This window comes from Nesoenas mayeri (assembly GCF_963082525.1).
Source record: "Nesoenas mayeri genome assembly, chromosome: 16".
In the NCBI taxonomy this organism is placed as follows: Eukaryota; Metazoa; Chordata; class Aves; order Columbiformes; family Columbidae; genus Nesoenas; species Nesoenas mayeri.
In genome coordinates this window covers 3,291,816-3,314,106 of record NC_137562.1, presented here as the reverse complement: position 1 = coordinate 3,314,106, position 22,291 = coordinate 3,291,816, and the positions used below count along the sequence as shown (strand labels likewise).

The following is a 22,291-nucleotide window of genomic DNA, read 5'->3' as shown; positions in this document are numbered from 1 at the left end:
TCTGGTGACAACCAGTGACAGGACAAGGGGTAATGGGTTCAAACTGGAACACAGGAGGTTCCATTTAAATTTGAGAAGAAACTTGTTCCTGGTGAGGGTGGCAGAGCCTGGCCCAGGCTGCCCAGGGGGTTGTGGAGTCTCCTTCTCTGCAGACATTCCAACCTGCCTGGACACCTTCCTGTGTAACCTCATCTGGGTGTTCCTGCTCCATGGAGGGATTGCACTGGATGAGCTTTCCAGGTCCCTTCCAACCCCTTACATTCTGTGATTCTGTGGTTAGTAATAAGCTGGTTTATTTCTTTTGCCTCGCTTTGGCTTGGCCAAAGATCTGGAAGGTGAGCAAGCTCACAGGACATCTCTTTCTACTTTGGGTAAAATGAAATACACACAATGAATGTTCTGAAAGCAGCGAAATTGAAAATAATCCTTCTGGAATTTTAAATCCGTTGTTTACCTCTGATGAATAGTAGACTTTGGATAACTCCAACTCATGCTACTAGTCCATCAAGAATGGCATAGGTTCTAAATTTGCTGCATGTGTAGAAACGGCCTCATAAGCAGTGGTAGGGAGGATGGTACTGAGTGCAGGAATGAAGTGGTTTGCTTTCTGATCATTTTGGGTGCTACTGTGCTAATTTCCGTTCTGCCTAGGCAAGGGCTCTAAACAAAGAATAATTATTTTCTTGGCACTGTAGTTAATTAAGCATGCCAAGGTCTGTAGGATAGGCCTTCTCTGTGGAGAAAAAGAAATTGTTGGCATCTTTGCTTATACGTAACATGAACAAAAATGCATTTACTGCAGTAATTCATTATAGCTCTGGGAGAACATCTGGAAAGCAAATGACTAGTCATTAATGCACCATTTGTTTGTGTCACTTGCAGAACCAGGACTTTTCATCCACACAGAACAAAGAGTTTGATCCCCTTGGCCCTCTGCCACATGGATGGGGTAAGACTGCCTTGAAAGTGGTTTGTTATACAGTATAATTAAACATGAAAGCATACTTCTGCCAGATTCTTCGGTTGGCCGTTCTAGGCTAGTTTTTTAAAATGAAAATCTGGATTAAAAATCTTTTAAAATTAATCAAAAGTGCTGTTAAAACAGAGTCCTGACAAGGATGTGTGGTTTCGAAGTAGATTAGAAACTATGAAGTATTCTGGTTTGCACCCTGTAATTATCATAATAGCTTCTTTCACACCATCATCCTTTTTTTACCACTTTGATTAGGCAGGATTCTTCCCCACCATCCTGTTCCTGCCAAATCACACTTTAAATTCCCTCTAAATCAGACTGCCACCTTCCCTCTTCAAGCCAATTTGTTGGGCTGAAGATGTTTTTATAATGACAACTGAACACGTCTTGACTTGCCCCTCTCCCTGGAATAAATTTGGTTTTGTACTTTTACAGGTTAACAATTTACAATTAATTCATAGAGGGGTGTACAAAAATATAAATGTAAAACTAATCTCTGGTGTGACTGTCAAGAAGATAGAAGAATTCAAGTTTCATGATATGTAGGCAGAGTTCTCAGAATGACCTATTAGAGAGCATCTCAAGGGATATCAGGGATAAGCGTGTCACTAGGGGCAGTTAGCATGGCTTCACCAAGGGGAAGTCGTGCTTGACCAACCTCATTGACTTTTATGAGGACATAACAAGATGGATGGATGATGGCAGAGCGGTGGATGTGATCTACGTTGACTTGAGTGAGGCATTTGACACAGTGTCCCACAGCATCCTCACAGCTGAACTGAGGGAGTGCGGTCTGGGTGACCGGGTAGTGAGGTGACTGTGAACTGGCTGAAGGGAAGAAGCCAGAGAGTCGTGGTCAACGGGGCAGAGTCCAGTTGAGGCCTGGATCCAGTGCAGTGCCTCAGGGGCAGTGCTGGGGCTGGTATTATTCAATATATTCATCAATGACTTGGACAGGGAATAGAGTGACTGTCAGCAAGTTTGCTGCTGACACCAAGCTGAGAGGAGTGGTGACACTGGAAGCTGTGCTGCCATCAGAGACCTGGACAGGCTGGAGAGCTGGGCAGGGAGAAATGTAATGGAATAGAACAAGGGCAAGTGTAGAGTCTTGAATCTGGGCAGGAACAACCCCAGGTTCCAGTGTAAGTTGGGGAATGACCTATTAGAGAGTAGCGTAGGGGAAAGGGACCTGGGGGTCCTGGGGCCAGCAGGGTGACCATGAGCCAGCACTGGGCCCTTGTGGCCAGGAAGCCAATGGGACCTGGGGTGGGTTAGAAGAGGGTGGTCAGTAGGTCAGAGAGGTTCTCCTGCCCCTCTGCTCTGCCCTGGGGAGACCACCCCTGGAATCTTGTGTCCAGTTGTGGCCCCTCAGTTCCAGCAGGACAGGGAACTGCTGGAGAGAGTCCAGCGCAGCCACCAAGATGCTGGAGGGAGTGGAGCATCTCCCGTGTGAGGAAAGGCTGAGGGAGCTGGGGCTCTGGAGCTGGACAAGAGGAGACTGAGGGGGGACTCATTCATGGGCATCAATATGGAAAGGGGGAGTGTCAGGAGGATGGAGCCAGGCTCTTCTGTTGACAACCAGTGACAGGACAAGGGGCAATGGGTGCAAACTGCAACACAGGAGGTTTCACTTAAATTTGAGAAGAAACTTGTTCCCGGTGAGGGTGTCAGAGCCTGGCCCAGGCTGCCCAGGGGGTTGTGGAGTCTCCTTCTCTGCAGACATTCCAACCCGCCTGGACACCTTCCTGTGTAACCTCATCTGGGTGTTCCTGCTCCATGGGGGGATTGCACTGGATGAGCTTTCCAGGGCCCTTCCAACCCCTGACATTCTGGGATTCTGTGACTTGACAGAGTTAGGCCTGGGTTTTTGGTTCTTCTTGTTTTCAAACATAACTATTTGGATTTTTAGTTCTGGTATTGATGCAATTTCCAGCCATAGAATTGTTGTTCCCCACACTTGTGATTTGTTGCATTGCATATAGAACATTGCAAAGAAAGTTCTTGGGGCTGGTGTTGCTCAATAAACAACAAAACTGCGTTTGCACGTCAGGTTGGATTCTGCTGCCAGTGTAACTCATGGACAGGTGTCTATTTCCAGACTTCTCTTGTAAACCGAAGGTTTTTACATGTCATAGATTTTGGCCTGTTTTTATAATTTGTATTCTGTATTTCTCTTGCAATGCTCAATACAATTTGCATAAAGAGCCACAGAATGGTACAGAAAACCAAATCAGGGGCATTTATCATAAACTTTGTTCAGTCATGGGTCTGCACTGAACTGAGAGAAAATATGAATGTGTTTTCTTGGAAATGACATGGATCATATTTTATTCCCTGCTCATTATTTGACTATGAATCCTACGTTACTGTCTCCAATTTGTTTAATTTTATGTAGTCTCAGAAATAAATCAAGTGCTCTCCTTTCTTTTTGCGTCTTTTCAGAAAAGAGAACAGACAGCAACGGCAGAGTGTATTTTGTCAATCACAACACACGGATCACTCAGTGGGAAGATCCCAGGAGTCAGGGGTAAGAAATCACTTGCAGCTTCATGTGAGTCTGGAATGCAAATCATATAATCATTTTGACTGGAAGAGACCCTCAGGATCACTAATGTAACAGAGTAGCGAGACTGGGAGTTAGGAAATACTGCCCACAGCTGAAACATGGCCTGTCCTACACAAACTTCAGACTACCCCTTAAAATATCAAAAAGTACTAGCCAAAATGGAAACTGTCAGAATATTACTTAGTAATAGTGCAATTACCAGGAAAGTCTTGGTCAGTAGTAATAAGGTCATTCCCCAGAACAGCTCCTACTCTTTTTTTTTAAAAAAAGACATATCTAAACGCTTGTATCATGGAAGGAGGAAGGGATTTCTTTCATATGGCGATGGGATAGTGCAGAGAATCCTGAATAAGAATGGTGGTTTCCTAGACAGTTAATAGCTAAGAAGACAAACTTAAAAAGCTGCAGTGCCCCTCCTCACAGCTTTAAAAAAAATAGGAAGGAAAAAAAGGCGGGGAGGGGAAAGATAGAGAACTTGAGGCACTACTAAAAGTAATGGAGTACTGCTTGTTTCGGTCTCTGTCACTCTGACTCTGAGGTAGGGAATATAGGCAGGAAATACGGTCCTACGATGTGGGACGTCACTCAGAGCGCTTGAGAGTGACACTACTCAGCTCTTCCAAATATCTTGAGGTTCGGTTTTGTCCATAGCTAAATTGAGTTAGAAGTTGTCAAAAAACCCCCAAGATCAGTATTTGCATTTTATTTTTGTCATTTTGAAACTTTTATGGTTTTGCCTACTGTAATTATACATGAAGTACCAAAAGCTGCTTATACAAATTATGTCAGTTTTTGAGTAAAAACCTAATAGCTAGAAGATAAAGTTATCTTGTTTACATGTAGGAAACATCAGTAAACCTTGCTTACATTTTTCCCTTGAGTTTTTATTTGCCGTTATTCCAATTAGCGCGACCAAATGAGCTCATGTTTATGTAAACAGTCATTTCGGTCTAATTCAGAGCTGACCTGAAAATGTGAGAGGGAAAAAAGACAGAATACATATTGAATGGAGAGTTTCTCCATCTGTAGTTTTTCTAGATCTGCCAAAATTGTTACTATCGCAGGTATTGTTCAATTGACTTAATACATTCCGTTGATAAGTTACCATATGTTTTCTTGTATCCATAGTCAATTAAATGAGAAACCCTTGCCAGAGGGCTGGGAAATGCGATTCACTGTGGATGGCATTCCGTATTTTGTGGATCACAATAGAAGAACCACTACGTATATAGACCCCCGCACGGGCAAGTCTGCTCTGTAAGTGTTTTTAACATCTATACAAAGCTTTCAAAAGCCGAGTTTAGCACGCGTCATTTTTGAAAGTTGTTTTTCCTCTTTGTGCTTTTTTCGTGCAGAAAGTTTTGCATGTAGTAATGCTTTGTAATTTTCGGGGGTTTTTCATCCCCAATAACTGTCCCAGAGGAAGGTGGTGTTTTGAATGTTTTGTAATCCTTCTTGCCAAGCCCTGTGTAAGATTTGAAGATAGAGAGCTTCATCAGTCCTGTCGATGACCAGATCTCTTCATTCCAGTTACTGTATTTTTAAGTACACTCACCCTTTCCGTCTTTTGAATTTTAGGAACCAGAATGGAGTTAAAACCCGAACTTAACTCCCAACTTAAATTAGCTGAATGTCACCCCATCCTGCTTGTTAGAATCTTTTTACAGTTAATATTCAGAGACTGGTTAACAAGTGCTGCGTATGCACTCCACAGTTCACAAAGGAAGATTTGTTGTTGTTGTTTAGAAGCAAGAAAACTACACCCCCAAGTCAAAAAATGTGAATAAGAATCTTCCAGCTAGATAGACAACTACACCGTACAACTTCATAATCAATACACTTGCAGGCTTTTGCTTAAACTACAAGCACACTTTTGAAATCTGTTTTTTATTCTCCCTTTGATTCCAGAGACAATGGACCCCAGATCGCTTATGTGCGTGATTTCAAGGCAAAGGTCCATTATTTCAGATTCTGGTGTCAGGTATGGATTCATTTATTGGGAATATTTGTTTGCTTTTTTGCTTTTTGCGTACATGCTTTAAATGAACTCTTTACTGTCTTGTAAATAAAGGAAATCAAACTACTTTAAGATTAAAGGTGAGTTAATTAGGACAGAGTAAATCCAGGACCTGTACAAACTCATGTAAGCTTTAAAGCTGAATAAGCTGTGGATTTAAACTTTTTAGAATAAAGGAAAACATCAATTTAGCTACATTTAAAGTGGTGGGTTTCAAAATAGTGTTTCCTTTTTGCTGTTAGTAAGGGAATATATGGAGGCAGAGCATTTTTGTAGTTCATACAAGATGGGCACTCGGGGAGAATATAAGGCTGTTGTCAGAAGGTGTAGGGAGGCACCTAGGAAAGCCTCATTAGAATTAAACCTGGCGAGAGGGGTCAAGGACAACAGGAAGAGCTTTTTCCAATACGTGGCAGATAAAACTAGCCACAGAGGCAATGTAGGCCACTGATGAACGAGGTGGGTGCCCTGGTGACAGAAGATGCAGAGAATGCAGTTACTGAATGCTGCTTTGTCTCTGTCTACTCTGCCGGAGGCTGTCCTGAGGAGCCCCGTACCCCTGACTCCCCAGAGGAAGGCAGGACAATGGAGGAGTTTGCCTGGGTTGATGAGGACTGGGTTAGGGAGCAGTTGGGCAATCTGGACATCCATAAATCCATGGGTCCGAATGGGATGCACCCGCGGGTGCTGAGGGAGCTGGCTGAGGTCATTGCTGGACTGCTCTCCATCATCTTTGCCGAGTCTTGGGAAATGGGCGAGGTGCGTGAGGACTGGAGGAAAGCAAATGTCACTCCAGTCTTCAAAAAGGGCAAGAAGGCAGACCCAGGTAACTATAGACCGGTCAGCCTCACCTCCATCCCTGTGAAACTGATGGAACAACTTATCCTTGGTGCCATCTCAAGGGATGTGAGGTATAAGCAGGTCATTAGGGGCAGTCAGCATGGCTTCACCAAGGGGAAGTCATGCTTGACCAACCTCATTGACTTTTATGAGGACATAACAAGATGGATGGATGATGGCAGAGCGGTGGACGTGATCTACCTTGACTTGAGTAAGGCATCTGATACAGTCTCACACAGCATCCTCACAGCTGAACTGAGGGAGTGCGGTCTGGGTGACCGGGTAGTGAGGTGACTGTGAACTGGCTGAAGGGAAGAAGCCAGAGAGTCGTGGTCAACGGGACAGAGTCCAGTTGAGGCCTGTATCCAGTGCAGTGCCTCAGGGGGCAGTGCTGGGGCCTGTATTATTCAATATATTCATCAATGACTTGGACAGGGAATAGAGTGACTGTCTGCAAGTTTGCTGCTGACACCAAGCTGGGAGGAGTGGTGACACTGGAAGCTGTGCTGCCATCAGAGACCTGGACAGGCTGGAGAGCTGGGCGGGGAGAAATTTAATGGAATAGAACAAGGGCAAGTGTAGAGTCTTGAATCTGGGCAGGAACAACCCCAGGTTCCAGTATAAGTTGGGGAATGACCTGTTGAAGAGCAGCGTAGGGGAAAGGGACCTGGGGGTCCTGGGGCCAGCAGGGTGACCATGAGCCAGCACTGGGCCCTTGTGGCCAGGAAGCCAATGGGACCTGGGGTGGATGAGAAGGGGGTGGTCAGTAGGTCAGAGAGGTTCTCCTGCCCCTCTGCTCTGCCCTGGGGAGACCACCCCTGGAATCTTGTGTCCAGTTGTGGCCCCTCAGTTCCAGCAGGACAGGGAACTGCTGGAGAGAGTCCAGCGCAGCCACCAAGATGCTGGAGGGAGTGGAGCATCTCCCGTGTGAGGAAAGGCTGAGGGAGCTGGGGCTCTGGAGCTGGACAAGAGGACACTGAGGGGGGACTCATTCCTGGGGATCAATATGGAAAGGAGGAGTGTCAGGAGGATGGAGCCAGGCTCTTCTGGTGACAACCAGTGACAGGACAAGGGGCAATGGGTGCAAACTGCAACACAGGAGGTTCCACTTGAATATGAGAAGAAACTTGTTCCTGGTGAGGGTGTCAGAGCCTGGCCCAGGCTGCCCAGGGAGGTTGTGGAGTCTCCTTCTGTGCAGACATTCCAACCCGCCTGGACACCTTCCTGTGTAACCTCATCTGGGTGTTCCTGCTCCATGGGGGGATTTCACTGGATGAGCTTTCCAGGGCCCTTCAACCCCTGACATTCTGGGATTCTGTGACTTTCCGCACAAATATGTACTTGTGAAAGAAAACACAGGGATTTGACACAGAACACTCACGTCTAAACATTGAAGAATATACTGTGTTGCACCAAATCCCAGCCGATCAGTCTTGGTCCTCAAAACTCTCAGTATATCAAAAGATCAAGTAAGTTGGCACACAGGAAAAATTATTAGGATTTAAATGTTTCAGTTTCAGGAGTCAGTGAATGATCCTTTAAAAAGCAGAGACTAGCCTAATTTTTTTACTTTGAATTTTGTGCAGAATAACCTGAATTTTCTATTTTTTTAATTGAATTCTGGGGTAGAAAGCCTTGCTGGCTTAGAGTATGTTACTGATCTTAATGTTTTTCAACATCTTGTGAGAGTAGAGTATTTGAACCTGTTTGGAGCAGGAGCTGGAGGCACTGATACCTGACTGCAGGTATCAAGTAAATTACAATTCAACTATCTTGATTGCTGGGTTTGCTTTATATGGCTTAGTGAAATTTAACTGCACCTCTTAAAACAACATATGCAACAAATAACAATCCAAACTCAGAAGCTTTATGTGATTATACAGTTAACCTCTCAAAAATGTCCTTTCAGCAACTGGCAATGCCACAACACATCAAGATCACAGTGAGCAGGAAAACATTATTTGAAGACTCATTTCAACAGGTACTGTATTGAAACATTATAGTAGTGGGTATGAAGCATTGAGCTGATTAAATTTGTCACGTCGTTCTTGATTCTTTGACATCTTGCTAATGTTATTTTAAGTGAGACTAACAAAAACCCACTAGTTTAATAGTTAGGATACATTCATAGTTAATATATTAAAAGGTCATGCTCAAATGTCAAGTTCTGGCTTTAAAGGCTGATTCATCTGACAGAGAAGGTGATATTTTTCATTTTTTGTTTAATTTTTCCTCAGAATTCCTTACAATGTGAGTTATTTGAGGGGAGCGCTGTGGCGGAGCAGCTCCCCATTCTCCACAAGTTTCCACGTTGTGCTTATGTTCAGCACATTTTTCCCAACTGGGGGCTATAAGCATAAGCCAGAAAAACAGATTAAGCTCATCTTAGTCTGGGCGTTATAGCTCTTTAAGTAATGAAAGGGTTGGGTTAAAAGAAAACAAAATTAATAATTCTTGGTAGATTATTAGAAGCAAAATTCTTGTTAATGTCTATAGACCTAAACCATGGTTAAAACTTGTTCCTGTACAATATTTTCAGGTGCATTTGAATTTTACTTTTACTTTTGAATGTTCATAGTGGCAATAAATCACTCCCGTTGCTTGTGAAACTGAAGCCAAGAGCAGCTCTTTGTCAGTCTAAGATACACAGAAACAGGCTTGGAAGTGCACAGAACAATTCCTCTGGTAGATGTTCCTCTTGGCCACCTCTGTATTTTTCTGTCCCGGAGGCCCCCCGAGGTTTGTTTAAGGGACAAGAGGGTCCAAAACAACTTTTATTAAACCGGTGATAAACAGGGTTTTAGCACTCCAAATGTGACTTGAATACAGGTTTGGATATCAGCTGAGGAAAATTATTAAGGGGCAGCAACTAATACAACAGAAGGTCCACAGTGTCCATGCACGTGGCTTCACCAAAAACAATGCTGGAGCCGCCCCTGAGTCCGGGAAGAGTCCACACTTGCCTGAATACGGTGTGGGATTATTTTAAAGGGATGCACGTACTCGTATTGAGTACGGAAAGTGTACACTCGCGATTCTGCGAGGGTACATTTATAATACACTCGCGATCCTGCAAGGAGAGATACACGTGCAAATGTGCACGGAATGTTACACGTGCTTATGTGGAAGCACGGGAGGAAAATACAGTCGCAATTCTGCAAGGATTAGTTTATACACGTGCTCATATTGAGCAGGGAAAGTATAAATACACGTGCAAATGTGCACGGAAAGTAGATACACTCACAGTCCTGCAAGGGTTAATTTTACTCACACAGGTGGCAGCAAGGCAAGCGGAGTCTCCATCGGGGCGGGGGGTGTCATGGCTCCTGGGGGCAGTGGCTAAGGTTGTCACTCCAAGAGATCGTACGCAGGGCCGCACGCCTCGACGAGAATCCCGTTTTTATAGGCTGATCAGATCTGACTGTGGGCATTCCAGAAGCTTCTCTGCACCCCCACACTGGCTGCGGGTGCCCCTGAAGGCTCCAAACACCCCCCACACTGGCCACGGGCGCCCAGCGGCTCCCTGGCACCTGGGCTCTCCCTTGTCCTGACAGCCCTGGCCAGGAGGCTCTGGGGCCAACCAAAAGCAGCTGTCAGCCTCAAGCAACAGAGAGAGGGAGATGTGTCCACTCCTTCCGTACCGAAGGAGGGAGGGGGACAGAGCGGGGCTTGCATTCTGCCACATTTTCTGACTTAAAAACAGCTTCAGAAAACCTTATCTAAGAAGGCAAGAACTTTTCGCCTCCTCTGTCCCTAGCTGAATATTTTTATCTTCCTCGATGTCTTTAGGCTTCATTTCTTGTAGGGATTATCACAGATGTGTTGAGCCAGGGAATTTGAATCAATAGGACAATATGTCTTGAGACAAATTATTTTCTTAAATGAGGATTAATGCTTGTTCAAATTACTGGAAGCTGATTTAGCAGAAGCAACAAATGGTGCAGTCAATTCGTCTTTTCTTTTGGACAGTGATGCCTTCCAGTAAAAGAGGTTAGAAGGGGACAAAATAAATCCTGTAACTGAAAGTTAGCTCTGGCCTTCTTTCTAAAATGGCCTTTTAGGGTAACCGTAGAGATAATAAAATTATACTGTCCTGGAAAGAATCAAGAGATGATGTAATTCTGTAAACATCAGCAAACAGGGTGCATTATCAATCATTTAGATGACATAATCACAAAGACCTGAGGTGATGTTTTCTGCTTCTTAGTCGTTCAGTATTTGCAGATATCTCTGTTGGAGTGATAAAAATGTTTCTGATGCTTCCTACAGACATCTAGGAGAGATTTGAAACTGCAAATCTCGACCCAAATTCTGTATCTCTCATTGTAAACCAAAAACTTAAGGTTCTTGGACTTACAAAAGCGTTATGTGAAATTTCCTTAGGTAAACCTGCCACAATTGATCAAATCAGCATAATTACAAATGGGGTCATTGTATTAAAACCAAGATTAGTGAAGTTCCTTACTATCTATGATTCTACCTAAGTTTAAAAAAGCCATACCAACCAACCAGCTAGACTTTTGTTATCCTCTTTAGGAGATGAAGCTGTAAAATGAAAAAATATATAGTGTATGTTGATTATTGTTTTGTTTCTGATTTATTTCTTTGAGCCCTTGATTATGTGCCTTCATTGCTTGTAACTGGGATACCATTCAGTCCGGTATTTAATAAATACTGAATTGACTCACTTTGGGCCTGTTATTTATTGGCTGGATTTCTGTCATTTATAGACAGGCTGCCGGCCTAATTATCCCAAGTCCTTGATTTCAGAATTATTATTTCTTTTCCATCTTTGGAAAATACATTTGTACTAACGCTTCAAATTCATGAACATGCTGGAAGCAAGTACTTCACGTACTCATAGTTCATTTTATAGTCTGAATTATTAAACACTATATTGTTTGATAGCGAATAGTAATAAGTGTAGCTGATGCTTACAGCTGTTTTCTTAAAAAGAACTACTTGTTTTTCTTTTACTCAGATAATGAGCTTCAGCCCTCAAGATCTCCGGAGACGTTTATGGGTTATTTTCCCTGGTGAAGAAGGCTTAGATTATGGAGGTGTTGCAAGGTAAACTAAACTGAAATGGGAAATCAGACCTTTTTCTGCAAGTGGTTGTGTGAAGCCTTCCACAAAACAAACTGCAGTGCTTTCAAATATTAGTGAAGTTTATTCTGAGAAAGGCAGTTCTTTAAGATGTATGTGTGTCTTAAAACTGTATGAAATTGGTTTCGGTTCGCATTAGGAATTACTTGGATGGTCTCGGTGATGAAAGAGATGCAGTCTCCTGAGCTACAGTCAGCCTTTGGCTCACCCGTTAATGTCCAAGTAGAAGTTTATTGGAAAAGTCAATATACATCTACTTTCAAGTCAAAAGCCTTTACTGGAATTTCACCGAGAAGTGCACATATTAATTAGCATTCCCTAAAACTCTAAAGTTTAAGTCAGTGGTTGACTTTTAATCCAGTCATTTAAGTGAGGGTGATTTCGATCCAAACCACAGACAGTCGCATATCATTGTAACTTTGCATATTAATTCATAATTTGTGTTAGTTTCAGTTTGGTACTTTGTGGTGCACAGGTCAGCTCGATCACCAATGTGCCAACAAGTTCCTTAGTCAACATGAGTTAGCTAAAGCAATTTCCAATTTAATTTATTTTGAAACGTGTTTTTATTGTTTGTGTGATTTCAGGGAATGGTTCTTTCTATTGTCGCATGAAGTTTTGAACCCAATGTATTGCCTGTTTGAATATGCAGGGAAAGATAACTACTGCTTACAGATAAACCCAGCCTCCTATATTAATCCAGACCATCTGAAATATTTCCGATTTATTGGAAGATTCATTGCCATGGTAAGTTCAAAAGTAGAAAGAGATTCACGTAATTTTCCTATAAATGAATATTGTACTGTCAGATGGATAATTAAACAATTCATTTTGGAGTTGAAGCTATCATCAGGTGTTTGGATAGAACTAGTATTGATATAAGTTACCTCCGCATATTAGCAGTCATGATATTCTAGGTGGTTTTAATTATTTGGCTGTCAAATTTCATTGGTATAGAGTACAGAATGTTGTCATATTAACTAGTCAATCATCCTTTGTGTTATTTTGTCTGGTTTCATGTTCTGCAGGCTTTGTTCCATGGGAAGTTCATTGACACTGGTTTCTCTCTGCCGTTCTATAAACGTATCCTGAACAAGCCAGTGGGACTCAAGGATTTAGAATCTGTTGACCCAGAGTTTTACAACTCTCTCATCTGGGTAAAGTGAGTTTGACTTGATTTTGTTCTTGAAATAGCAACACAATGGTTTTGATTTTCACTTATGCCAGGAAGCCGGTCTATGGAAAAGGACCTGGGGTTGTTGGTGACAGCGGCTGAACATGAGCCAGCGTGCGCCCAGTAGCCAGAAAGGCCACCAGCATCCTGGCTTGTATCAGGAACAGTGTGGCCAGTGGGACTATGCTTACAAGATAGTCCTATAAACACACTGAAGTTGAAGATAATTCATTAAAGCATACGAAGTCTTTCTTAGTTGCTTCTTTTCCGCCAAAGTGGCAGCTACATTTTAACACAGCCCTTACATGATCTGTTAGAAGCAGCGATTGTGCAATTAAATGTGCAAAAATGTCATTGCTGGAAAGGTTTCAGTGTTCCATAGACATTCCACAGATCAGTCAGCAGGTGGTTTGTCAGCCTTGTGACTGGTAAATCTAAGGGTACTACCCATCAAAAACTTCCGATCAGGAGCACAATTCTCATATGAGTGTTGGTAAAATGAGTCAGTACTTCTTGCAAAACCATCATTATTGTGTAAGGAACAGTTCCTTCTCTTGCTTATTTAGCTCCAAACTTTCTTTCTTAAGGTTCTTCATACCCATCTCTACTGAGTAGGTGTTGACACAGTTATTTAAAATGTCATTTTTTTCTTTACAGAGAGAATAACATTGAAGAATGTGACTTGGAAATGTTTTTCTCGGTTGATAAAGAAATTCTGGGTGAAATCAAAAGCCACGATTTGAAGCCAAATGGTAGCAACATTCTGGTCACAGAAGAAAACAAAGAAGAATATATCAGGTAAGAATAAATGGAGATTTTAAAATACTCTTATTGGCGTCATTTCCGTTCTTTAGTTTTAGCAAGAAAACATTGTCAAGCTATATCATGTGAAACATTGTTGAAATTCTGTCCTGGAGTAGTTGCTCTTGTGGGCAACAAGTGGCAATTGTTTGGATATCATACTTGAAAGGAGAATACTGACAGAAATAAGGTTTTAAAATCCACTTTTCCCAGAGATTAGTTAGTGGAAGGTCCACTTTCTTCTTAGAGATACTTAAGTTTAGCAGAACATCATGACAATCAATGTGAGTGTCAGGTATTTCATTGAATCATCGCCTGCATTATTGAATTGTATTGCTTCACAGCCTGCTGATATTCTGCCCAGCCACTTATGGCTGCGGCTTTTTTAAACCCAACATTTTTGGATGCTTTTGTGATGATTCCTATTTTTTAAAGATACACGGGCTCACTACTAGTTTTATCCAAAATGGTCTGATAGTATAATATAATTAGGTCTTGACACTTGTAACAGGACAGTGTTATGATGTTGTAAGTTGTACTGTCATAAATGAAGGATTTTGTCTGCAGTACTGGGATGTTTTAAAGCAGTGGGTTAAGAGGGAAGAAGCCTCAGAGGATTAAAGAATAAAAACATGAGCAGTGACTTGCTTTGTCCTGAAATAGCCCTTTCTTCCCCAACGTGCAGCAGTACATATACTCTGCTTATGAACTACAATGTACAAGCTTGGAGGATGTGCTTGCAAAAAAACAAACCACAAAAAACCAAACAGTCCCACATTGTTGGCACAAAATAAACTGAATCACAGTAGAATTTCCTTCTCTTCCTTACACTGTGTTCTTTGAAGGCTTCTTTCACAGCCAGGGGCGAGGGAGAGGGGAGTGGCTGTTGTTTTCATCGCATGGATAACCTGAAGACATTTCAGTGATTCACAGAAAAGAGAGTATTTGCAGAAGAAACATACTGGCATTTTGTGAAGTATTAATATTGGGGTGGAAAACAGGGAGGATCTGCAGCAAACCATTCTGTTCTAGTTTCTAGGAACCCAGGGAGAGCTCACATTCCAGTTTCACTCCTATTCTTTTGTCTTACTCTGAGTCTTGCTTTAAGTCCCCCAAGTTTCTGGGATTGAAATCAGAAGACAGCCAAACCTACTTTAGCCTCCAGTTCTCCTGCCAGGTTAGGCTTGAATTCAGCTTAATATCTGCTTCTCCCTGGGTTCAGGTTCTTCAGGTCTCCTGCCTGCTTTTCACGCTTTTGTTAATGGCAAGTGGAGTTTCTGCCACAGAGCAAAGTTTCATGATTAACAGAAACAAATATGGAACTTTCCAAATGGGCATAGTGATTTCTTGGTAAGCCTGCAGTCCTACTTATCTGCACTGGTACAACTTGACCCAGTTTTTACCTTTTCATGGATAATGACTGAGATTTCTGGGGAGAATATTAGACACAGATAGCTCTGCACTTTATTCAAATACCCAGGGACTGCTGTGCCCTTGTTAATACGATCAGTGAATAGATGCTGCGTCCTTTTGGAGTCTGTAGCAGAATGGCTGGAAACGTAGGGTTTTAACTTTAAGAAGAAACAAAACAGTTTGCACAGAGTAAAAGTTACTAATAAAATTATACAATGCTCTATCCCCAGAACTTTCCATATTTTTTTCAGCTCGTGGCTTAACACAGGCCATTTAAATTATCCTTTTGTATCTTCTTTTCCAGGCTAGTAGCAGAGTGGAGACTTTCCCGAGGTGTTGAGGAGCAGACACAGGCTTTCTTTGAAGGCTTCAATGAAATTCTGCCACAACAGTATCTGCAGTATTTTGATGCTAAGGAACTGGAGGTAAAGGCCTGTTTGGTTGTAGCTCGATCCAGGTCATTACACATCAAATTTTGATTTGATTTGTTGTGCTCAAGGAATGAGTAATTTGTCAGAAAGGGAGAGCAAACTAGATACGCCGTGGATGGTCCTATATAAACTAGACCGGGTTCAAGATGGATTTGATCTCTCAAAATTACATTTTCTGAAACATCTGTTCAATTTAAAAAAGCAAAAACAAACCCCAGACCTGTTCCTAGGGGAGAATTGTGTGGCTGGGCAATGAGAAACTGTTCCTGGCACGAATGTCTAAATGCAACCAGTGACTCTATTTTTCGTGACAGAGGTGCTTTCTGGTTGGTGGCCTCTCCAGATGCACTTCACGAGCAGTCATCATTCTTTGTCGTAGAAATTTTAGATCAAGTTTAAAATCAAAAACAAGTGTACTCTCATCACAGATGCTTCCACGTATGGATGCAGCTGATGTTCTGTGTGGAAAGTCAGGGCTTGTACTCACATGCTCATTTTCCTTTTTCTCCCTGCAGGTGCTTCTGTGTGGAATGCAGGAGATCGATCTGAACGACTGGCAGCGCCACGCCATCTACCGCCACTACACCAGGACCAGCAGGCAGATCGTGTGGTTCTGGCAGGTTCGTACACTTCGTTTTATTCTCAAACCAAAAGTTCCAGAGCGCAGCTGCAACATAACAAACAATAATCCCCATTATTGGAACAGATCTGTAGTGAGTGTGAATTGTCACTGCTAATCCAGCTGTTCCTAACAGTCGTGTGATTTGTTAATCTGTGCATGAGAATGTGAAAATCTGAATAGCAAATCTCTACCTAAATGCTCATTTCAATTATTATTTTTGCAGTTTGTGAAAGAAATAGATAATGAGAAGAGAATGAGACTCTTGCAGTTTGTTACTGGAACATGCAGATTACCAGTGGGAGGATTTGCTGACCTCATGGGTATGCATTAATAATCCCTATAATGCATTTGGGGATTTTTTTAAGACCAAGTTATATTTTTAATGGACATTTTTAACGCATCTTATGCTATTTTGTAAGTCTTGCATATACTTGAACTATCGTAGAAAAAGAAATGGAGGGGAATGTTTACACCTGTTTCAAAATCACTTCAAATTTATGCATTTCACCACATGCGTACTTTGATCTAGACAGAGTCGTATAGCGAAGGACAGATTTTTGCAAGTAATGGTAATAATATTGTTTTGTGTTTAAGCCTTTCAGGCTCCAGTTGTCTTTATTATTCCCTACTGATGTAGGGAACAAGTGTAGAGTCTTGAATTTGGGCAGGAACAACCCCAGGTTCCAGTGTAAGTTGGGGAATGACCTATTAGAGAGCAGTGTAGGGGAAACGGACCTGGGGGTCCTGGGGACAGCAGGATGACCATGAGCCAGCACTGGGCCCTTGTGGCCAGGAAGCCAATGGTACCTGGGGTGGGTTAGAAGGGGGTGGTCAGTAGGTCAGAGAGGTTCTCCTGCCCCTCTGCTCTGCCCTGGGGAGACCACACCTGGAATCTTGTGTCCAGTTGTGGCCCCTCAGTTCCAGCAGGACAGGGAACTGCTGCAGAGAGTCCAGCGCAGCCACCAAGATGCTGAAGGGAGTGGAGCATCTCCCGTGTGAGGAAAGGCTGAGGGAGCTGGGGCTCTGGAGCTGGACAAGAGGAGACTGAGGGGGGACTCATTCCTGGGGATCAATATGGAAAGGGGGAGTGTCAGGAGGATGGAGCCAGGCTCTTCTCGGTGACAACCAGTGACAGGACAAGGAATAATGGGTGCAAACTGGAACACAGGAGGTTCCACTTAAATTGAGAAGAAACTTCTTCTCAGTAAGGGTGACAGAACACTGGCCCAGGCTGCCCAGGGGGGTTGTGGAGTCTCCTTCTCTGCAGACATTCCAACCCCCCTGGACACCTTCCTGTGTAACCTCATCTGGGTGTTCCTGCTCCATGGGGGGATTGCACTGGATGAGCTTTCCAGGGCCCTTCCAACCCCTGACATTCTGGGATTCTTTGTGATTCTCTGATACAAAGGTAACTAGACCTATGCCTTATTTCTTTGAATTTGTTCCAGGGAGCAACGGACCCCAAAAATTTTGTATTGAAAAAGTTGGAAAGGAAAACTGGTTACCTAGAAGTCATACCTGGTGAGTATGTAACAAATCAGAATATCGTTGTGGTCTTTCTGACAACAATCTACCTGGAGATTTTAGTAAATGGGTAATAACACTGACATGGTTGAGGCTGTGTGAAAGCAAACACCAAGTTATACCAATAACCTTTGGTGTTGGCTGAACTTCTGGAAGTCTTCTGTGGCACGGAGTAGATTCCACCTTGATAGTGAAGGAGCTGCATTCACACTCCCTCTTCCCTAGAGAAAAAGTAGCTTCTACTCAGTTCCTGGGTGTGTTAGTGGTTGTAAAAACACACACATTTAAAATCTCAAATGTGAATGATGACTCTAGTTAACCAACTAGGAAAAGTTAGTGAAAATTCTTACCAAGTACACTGCATTTTAGAGAACTATCGCTGTTCAAGTGCTTGAACTCTAACTTTTACCCTCAGGAATATATACATTTATGTCAGTAGTCAGCTTTTCACAGGGTATAAATCCAGATATCCATCTACACAACAAGAAGTTTAATTACCTGTATTCCTAATGGATTTTTTGTGATCGTTCACTTATTTTGCAGTACTTAAGTTTTTTCTTTGTTTTCAGTTTCAATCGCTTAGACCTTCCACCCTATAAGAATTATGAGCAGTTGAAGGAAAAGCTGTTGTTTGCAATCGAAGAAACAGAAGGATTTGGACAAGAATAGCTGAAATTTGCACCTTGAAGAATGTGAACTCAACACGGTGTATGTTCTTCACTTCTGCTTGTTGCACACTTCATTGTAAAGTAGACTTGACTTGGATTTATTTAACAATACTAATGTGTAAGTGAATGGATGTTATCCTGAGGTTTTATCCACATTAACTCTGGATTTCTGCTGAGCACTTTCAAAAATCAAATGAGCAATCAGATACGGCTACAAATGAATTACGATTAAGTAGCAGTTTAATACAGCTTTGGGCTCTGCTTTCTTTTACCATTCGTTAATTAGAATGTGTCCTTAACGACCGACAGATTTTTAATAATAGTTTTGTCTTTCCTTTTTTAGTAGCATTTTTTGCTACTGATGCACTGGGAAGTTCATTGGTAGCTGCAATGCTGCAGCATCCTCATACACCTCGTTAGACAGCAGTGTTATTAGAGCCAGCGTGCGACCCTCCTCTGCGTTCCGGGAGCAAATCCACTGCTTAAGCTCTTTTTTCTAAGCCAAGTGTGGCCAGACTGTTTTTCCTCACCTGGAGTGTGCTCACTGGACTCAAGCTGCTGTTAAGGGGATGTCAAACTGTGGCACAAACCCAGGGCATAGCTTTGCTTTGGGGTCTTTTTTTGTGGTTTGTTTGTTTTTTTTTCCCAATCCTGCTAATTTCAGCAAAATAGACACGCGCCCAAAGTTGTTGGAACATTTTTGTGTGCCCTCAGAAGAATTCTGGTATTTTTTCTGTGTAACACCTTTAACTTTTAAATCAACACTAACACTGTGGTACTTCGCTTGTTTTGCAAAAGACAAGACCACCTGGGATTGCACTGATTCCATGTAGATTCCTGTTTGCAGGCTGATGTTTCTTGTCAAAAGTGTTAATGGACATTGTTCTCAGTGTTATTCCTACGTGTTGCAGTCAGGAGACTTTATTGGGTTCTCAAGAAGAGGTGCAAAAACAACTGGATTCAGAAAATGATAACACTTATTTTTGCTGATGAACTGATACATAATACTGGCTGGGGCGAAGGGGATTAGAAAGTTCAGACATGGATCACAGATTCTTGAAGAGCTGGAGCATGAGTAAATAGTTCTATAAAGACTGAAACTAAAGTTTGGGGGGGAGGTTTCTAAGCTAATTCACCTTAAGGTTGTAGCTAGTGACTTTTGTAATCAGTTCCTATTGGATTAGTAACATCTTTTCTTTCCTTTTAGAATCTCTTAATCTTCTATTCCCTTGTGGTTTACAATAACGTTTTGAATTTTACCGCTCCTTTAGACTGAATGCACTTTTTGGGTCTGGTCAGCTCTTCCCCTGCCTCAAGGGAGGAAACCAAACGTCAGTGAGATGAGCTGTGAGCCGCAGTAGGAGACCAGACACTTGAAATCGCATGTAGCACATATTAAATATAAGCGCAGCTCAAAGCCTTGGGACGGGAGCTGTTTTTCAGAGGCTCCTCAATAGCAGAGCTGCAGCAGGACACTATAAAACACAACTTCCAGTCTTTCAAAGATTTCTTGCCTACTTTCCCTTCTGGCTGAACTATAAGAGGTGAAAACTGATTCAGGCCTAAGAAGAACCAAGAGACGACAGGTTTTAACTGAACTTCAGGAGTTTTTCAGGTCGCGCAAAGCGATACTTGCCTCTTGGAAGGCAGAATAATTCCATTTTAGAGTGAGAAGCTCTTTTGTCACGCATGGAAAAGAGTTTCTGATGATCCAGAAATGACCCTCTTTTACAGTTCCGTTGATGGTGAGAACTTTATGGGTTTATAGGAGGAAAATCTGCCAACTTCAAACCATTTGATGGATATATTACACTAATACAGCTCGTGAGGAGAGAAAAAAAAGCCTTATAAATATTTTCTGTTTATATTAATTCTTACAATGAAATGTAGTTATCTAACATATTTACGAGAGAGATTAAATTAAGCAAGATAATGCAAGATTAAGCTATGAAAATAGTCTGTGTTCTGCATAATGCTTTATGATTCATGTAGGGAACCTAGAAATATTGTTAATGTATAAATATCACCCAAAAGGCTTTCAGCCGTATATTTTTAAAATAAAGAATAGTTATAATTGAAATAGCCTTAGCCCTAGTTCTATAGGGTATGGCTGTTGAATATTTTTATGGTTGAAATGTTTAGTTCAGGAAAAAGGTAAATGCTTGTATATATTTTTGCAGTCTGGGATTCCACTTATTCCATTTTTCTTTCTTTAATTTAAATGGCATGTTTATATGTCTTTTCTGCTGTATTAGGATGGGGGAAAGGGGGCTGGATATCCCAAGCACCAGATACTATTTTAAAATAAATAAAGAATAAACCGAAGGGGGAAAAAAGCCCATGGATTTGACCAAAATATAAATAATTGAAAGCAACTTTACTGTTTTAAATGGGCAATATTTCTGAAGTCGGAAGTTACGATTCCTTAGGCATTTTACTTTGTCAGCACTGTGAGTGCTGACAGATCTGTTAATTTTATAGCCTGTTGGGTAGAAATACAAAGGAGTCAATATGAGCCACTGGTGCACTTTTCTGTTCTCTATGGGGACCTGGTGAAAACCGCCTGTGGATGATCCCACAGCGTCCGGTATCCCACATAAAAGCTCTGACAAATTGGACTTAGAAGTAAGATTTTCAGCAGAGATTAATGAATTTGTCTCCCCCTGCTTCGATGGGTTTAGCAGCCCGAGCCGCATAAATTCACGGTATGTCACAAATGTATATTCATATGAAACTGTCAATTGATCCTCATTTTCAAGTATTAAGAGAACTTTTATTTAGAATTTTGCCTTATGAGAATGACATGAGGAAATACTCCGCTGAGCTGCTGATCTAAGAATTAACAAAGCCTTATTGTTCTGGGTAGCTCAGGAAGTGTTAATACACTAGTGAAATGCACAGTAAATGCATCACGTCCTCATCTGATCTAGTGTGGAAGTTGTTTGGGTTTTTTAATCCAGTTGCTTCTGTTTTTTTTTTTTTTTTTTAAAAAAAGCAAAGCTTTTTTAAATTATTCTGAGGAAAGTAAAGCAAAAAAAAAAAGAGCTTTTTGTCGTTGTTTGAATTTTTATTATATGCTGCACTGGATTTATAATCTCAACTCTGTTCTGTTGGTATCTCCAGCCCCCTTTGTGTGGTGTCTTTTAATTTTCTTCAAGATTCACTGTTTGTGTATATGTGCTCTAGTGAACTCGTATATAAACTGAGATCAGCAGCACTGGATTGTAAAATACTGTACTGAAACTCATTGTTGGAATTTCCTTGCATTGTAATTTCAAATACTCAGGTAACTGTAACAGTATCTCAGTAAGTCAAATACTTTTATAAAACTACTTAAAGAGCTGGTAGTCTGGCCATTATTCCTTCTGTGTGTGGAAATCGTCAGCCTGTCCAAGTTGTTTTGCTGGAAAAGTTCTTCAGGAACATTTCATTCCTGCCGCGTCTTGGGCCATTGCTGATCGCAGTGGAAAGTCAGGAGGAGGTTTCGGACTCGGCTGTTTGTGTGACTGGTTAAAAAACGCAGGTAAAACAATTCCCGCGCTCGTGGGACGCTGCCCCAGGGAGAGCGAAGCTGCTGCTCCATTACCAAGGAGATGGGCTGGAGAACTGCTTTACGGGAGCTTTCACATCTTCTGGTACCACTAATTGCAGTGACACAAAAATGAGGTATGACTGTGCAAGCTCGTGTTCCCTTTTCTGTTCAGGAATGACGGGGGACAGGCAGGAGCGGAAAAGACCTCAGATGAGACTGACCCGCTGTGTCGTTACCCTGATCCTCCTCCTGGATGGGACAAGTGGCATTTACGTTCGTCCTGTCATCAGGAACCTCTCCTGATCACCGTGACCCTGCAAAGATAATTGAGACCAGCATTACGGTGGCACTGGGCACATCCTGCCAGGTTCATCCATTTGGTTTAGCCCAGTTTGTTCAAATGTTTCCTAAACGGCTCCTCCTCCATTGAGGGTGATTGTCCTGCTTGCAGCCCTTGCGCTGCCTTTTCACTCTGCTTTTACTGTCCCAGATGTTCACACAGCCTCAGTTAATACACTTCCCAAGTACACTTTTCTATGCAAAGTAAAAATACACAATAATAATCACCTTTTTTCCACAGCAGGGGAGGTAAGTTTCGAGTTGCTTCCTCTGTGCTTTGAATGA

General features: G+C 42.1%; 1 protein-coding gene across 7 annotated transcripts in view; it reads left to right on the top strand.

The window, feature by feature from the left end:
- The window catches only part of ITCH (itchy E3 ubiquitin protein ligase), a 60,884-nt gene extending 38,806 nt beyond the window's left edge, over positions 1–22,078 (top strand). For 2 of the 7 annotated variants that reach the window (XM_080354350.1, XM_080354347.1), the window contains exons 11-24: positions 883–949; positions 3,416–3,500; positions 4,668–4,796; positions 5,448–5,520; positions 8,306–8,377; positions 11,378–11,466; positions 12,090–12,249; positions 12,531–12,664; positions 13,334–13,474; positions 15,195–15,315; positions 15,837–15,941; positions 16,167–16,263; positions 17,392–17,464; positions 18,037–21,442. In XM_080354350.1, the coding sequence (XP_080210476.1) occupies positions 883–949; positions 3,416–3,500; positions 4,668–4,796; positions 5,448–5,520; positions 8,306–8,377; positions 11,378–11,466; positions 12,090–12,249; positions 12,531–12,664; positions 13,334–13,474; positions 15,195–15,315; positions 15,837–15,941; positions 16,167–16,263; positions 17,392–17,464; positions 18,037–18,136 (1,446 nt within the window). In that variant the 3' untranslated portion in view covers positions 18,137–21,442. Of the gene's footprint in view, positions 1–882; positions 950–3,415; positions 3,501–4,667; positions 4,797–5,447; positions 5,521–8,305; positions 8,378–11,377; positions 11,467–12,089; positions 12,250–12,530; positions 12,665–13,333; positions 13,475–15,194; positions 15,316–15,836; positions 15,942–16,166; positions 16,264–17,391; positions 17,465–18,036; positions 21,443–21,839 lie in introns of those variants that run through there. The other 5 variants (XR_013922897.1, XR_013922898.1, XR_013922899.1 and 2 more) reach the window with 5 other exon arrangements.
- The last annotated feature ends 213 nt before the right edge of the window (positions 22,079–22,291 follow it).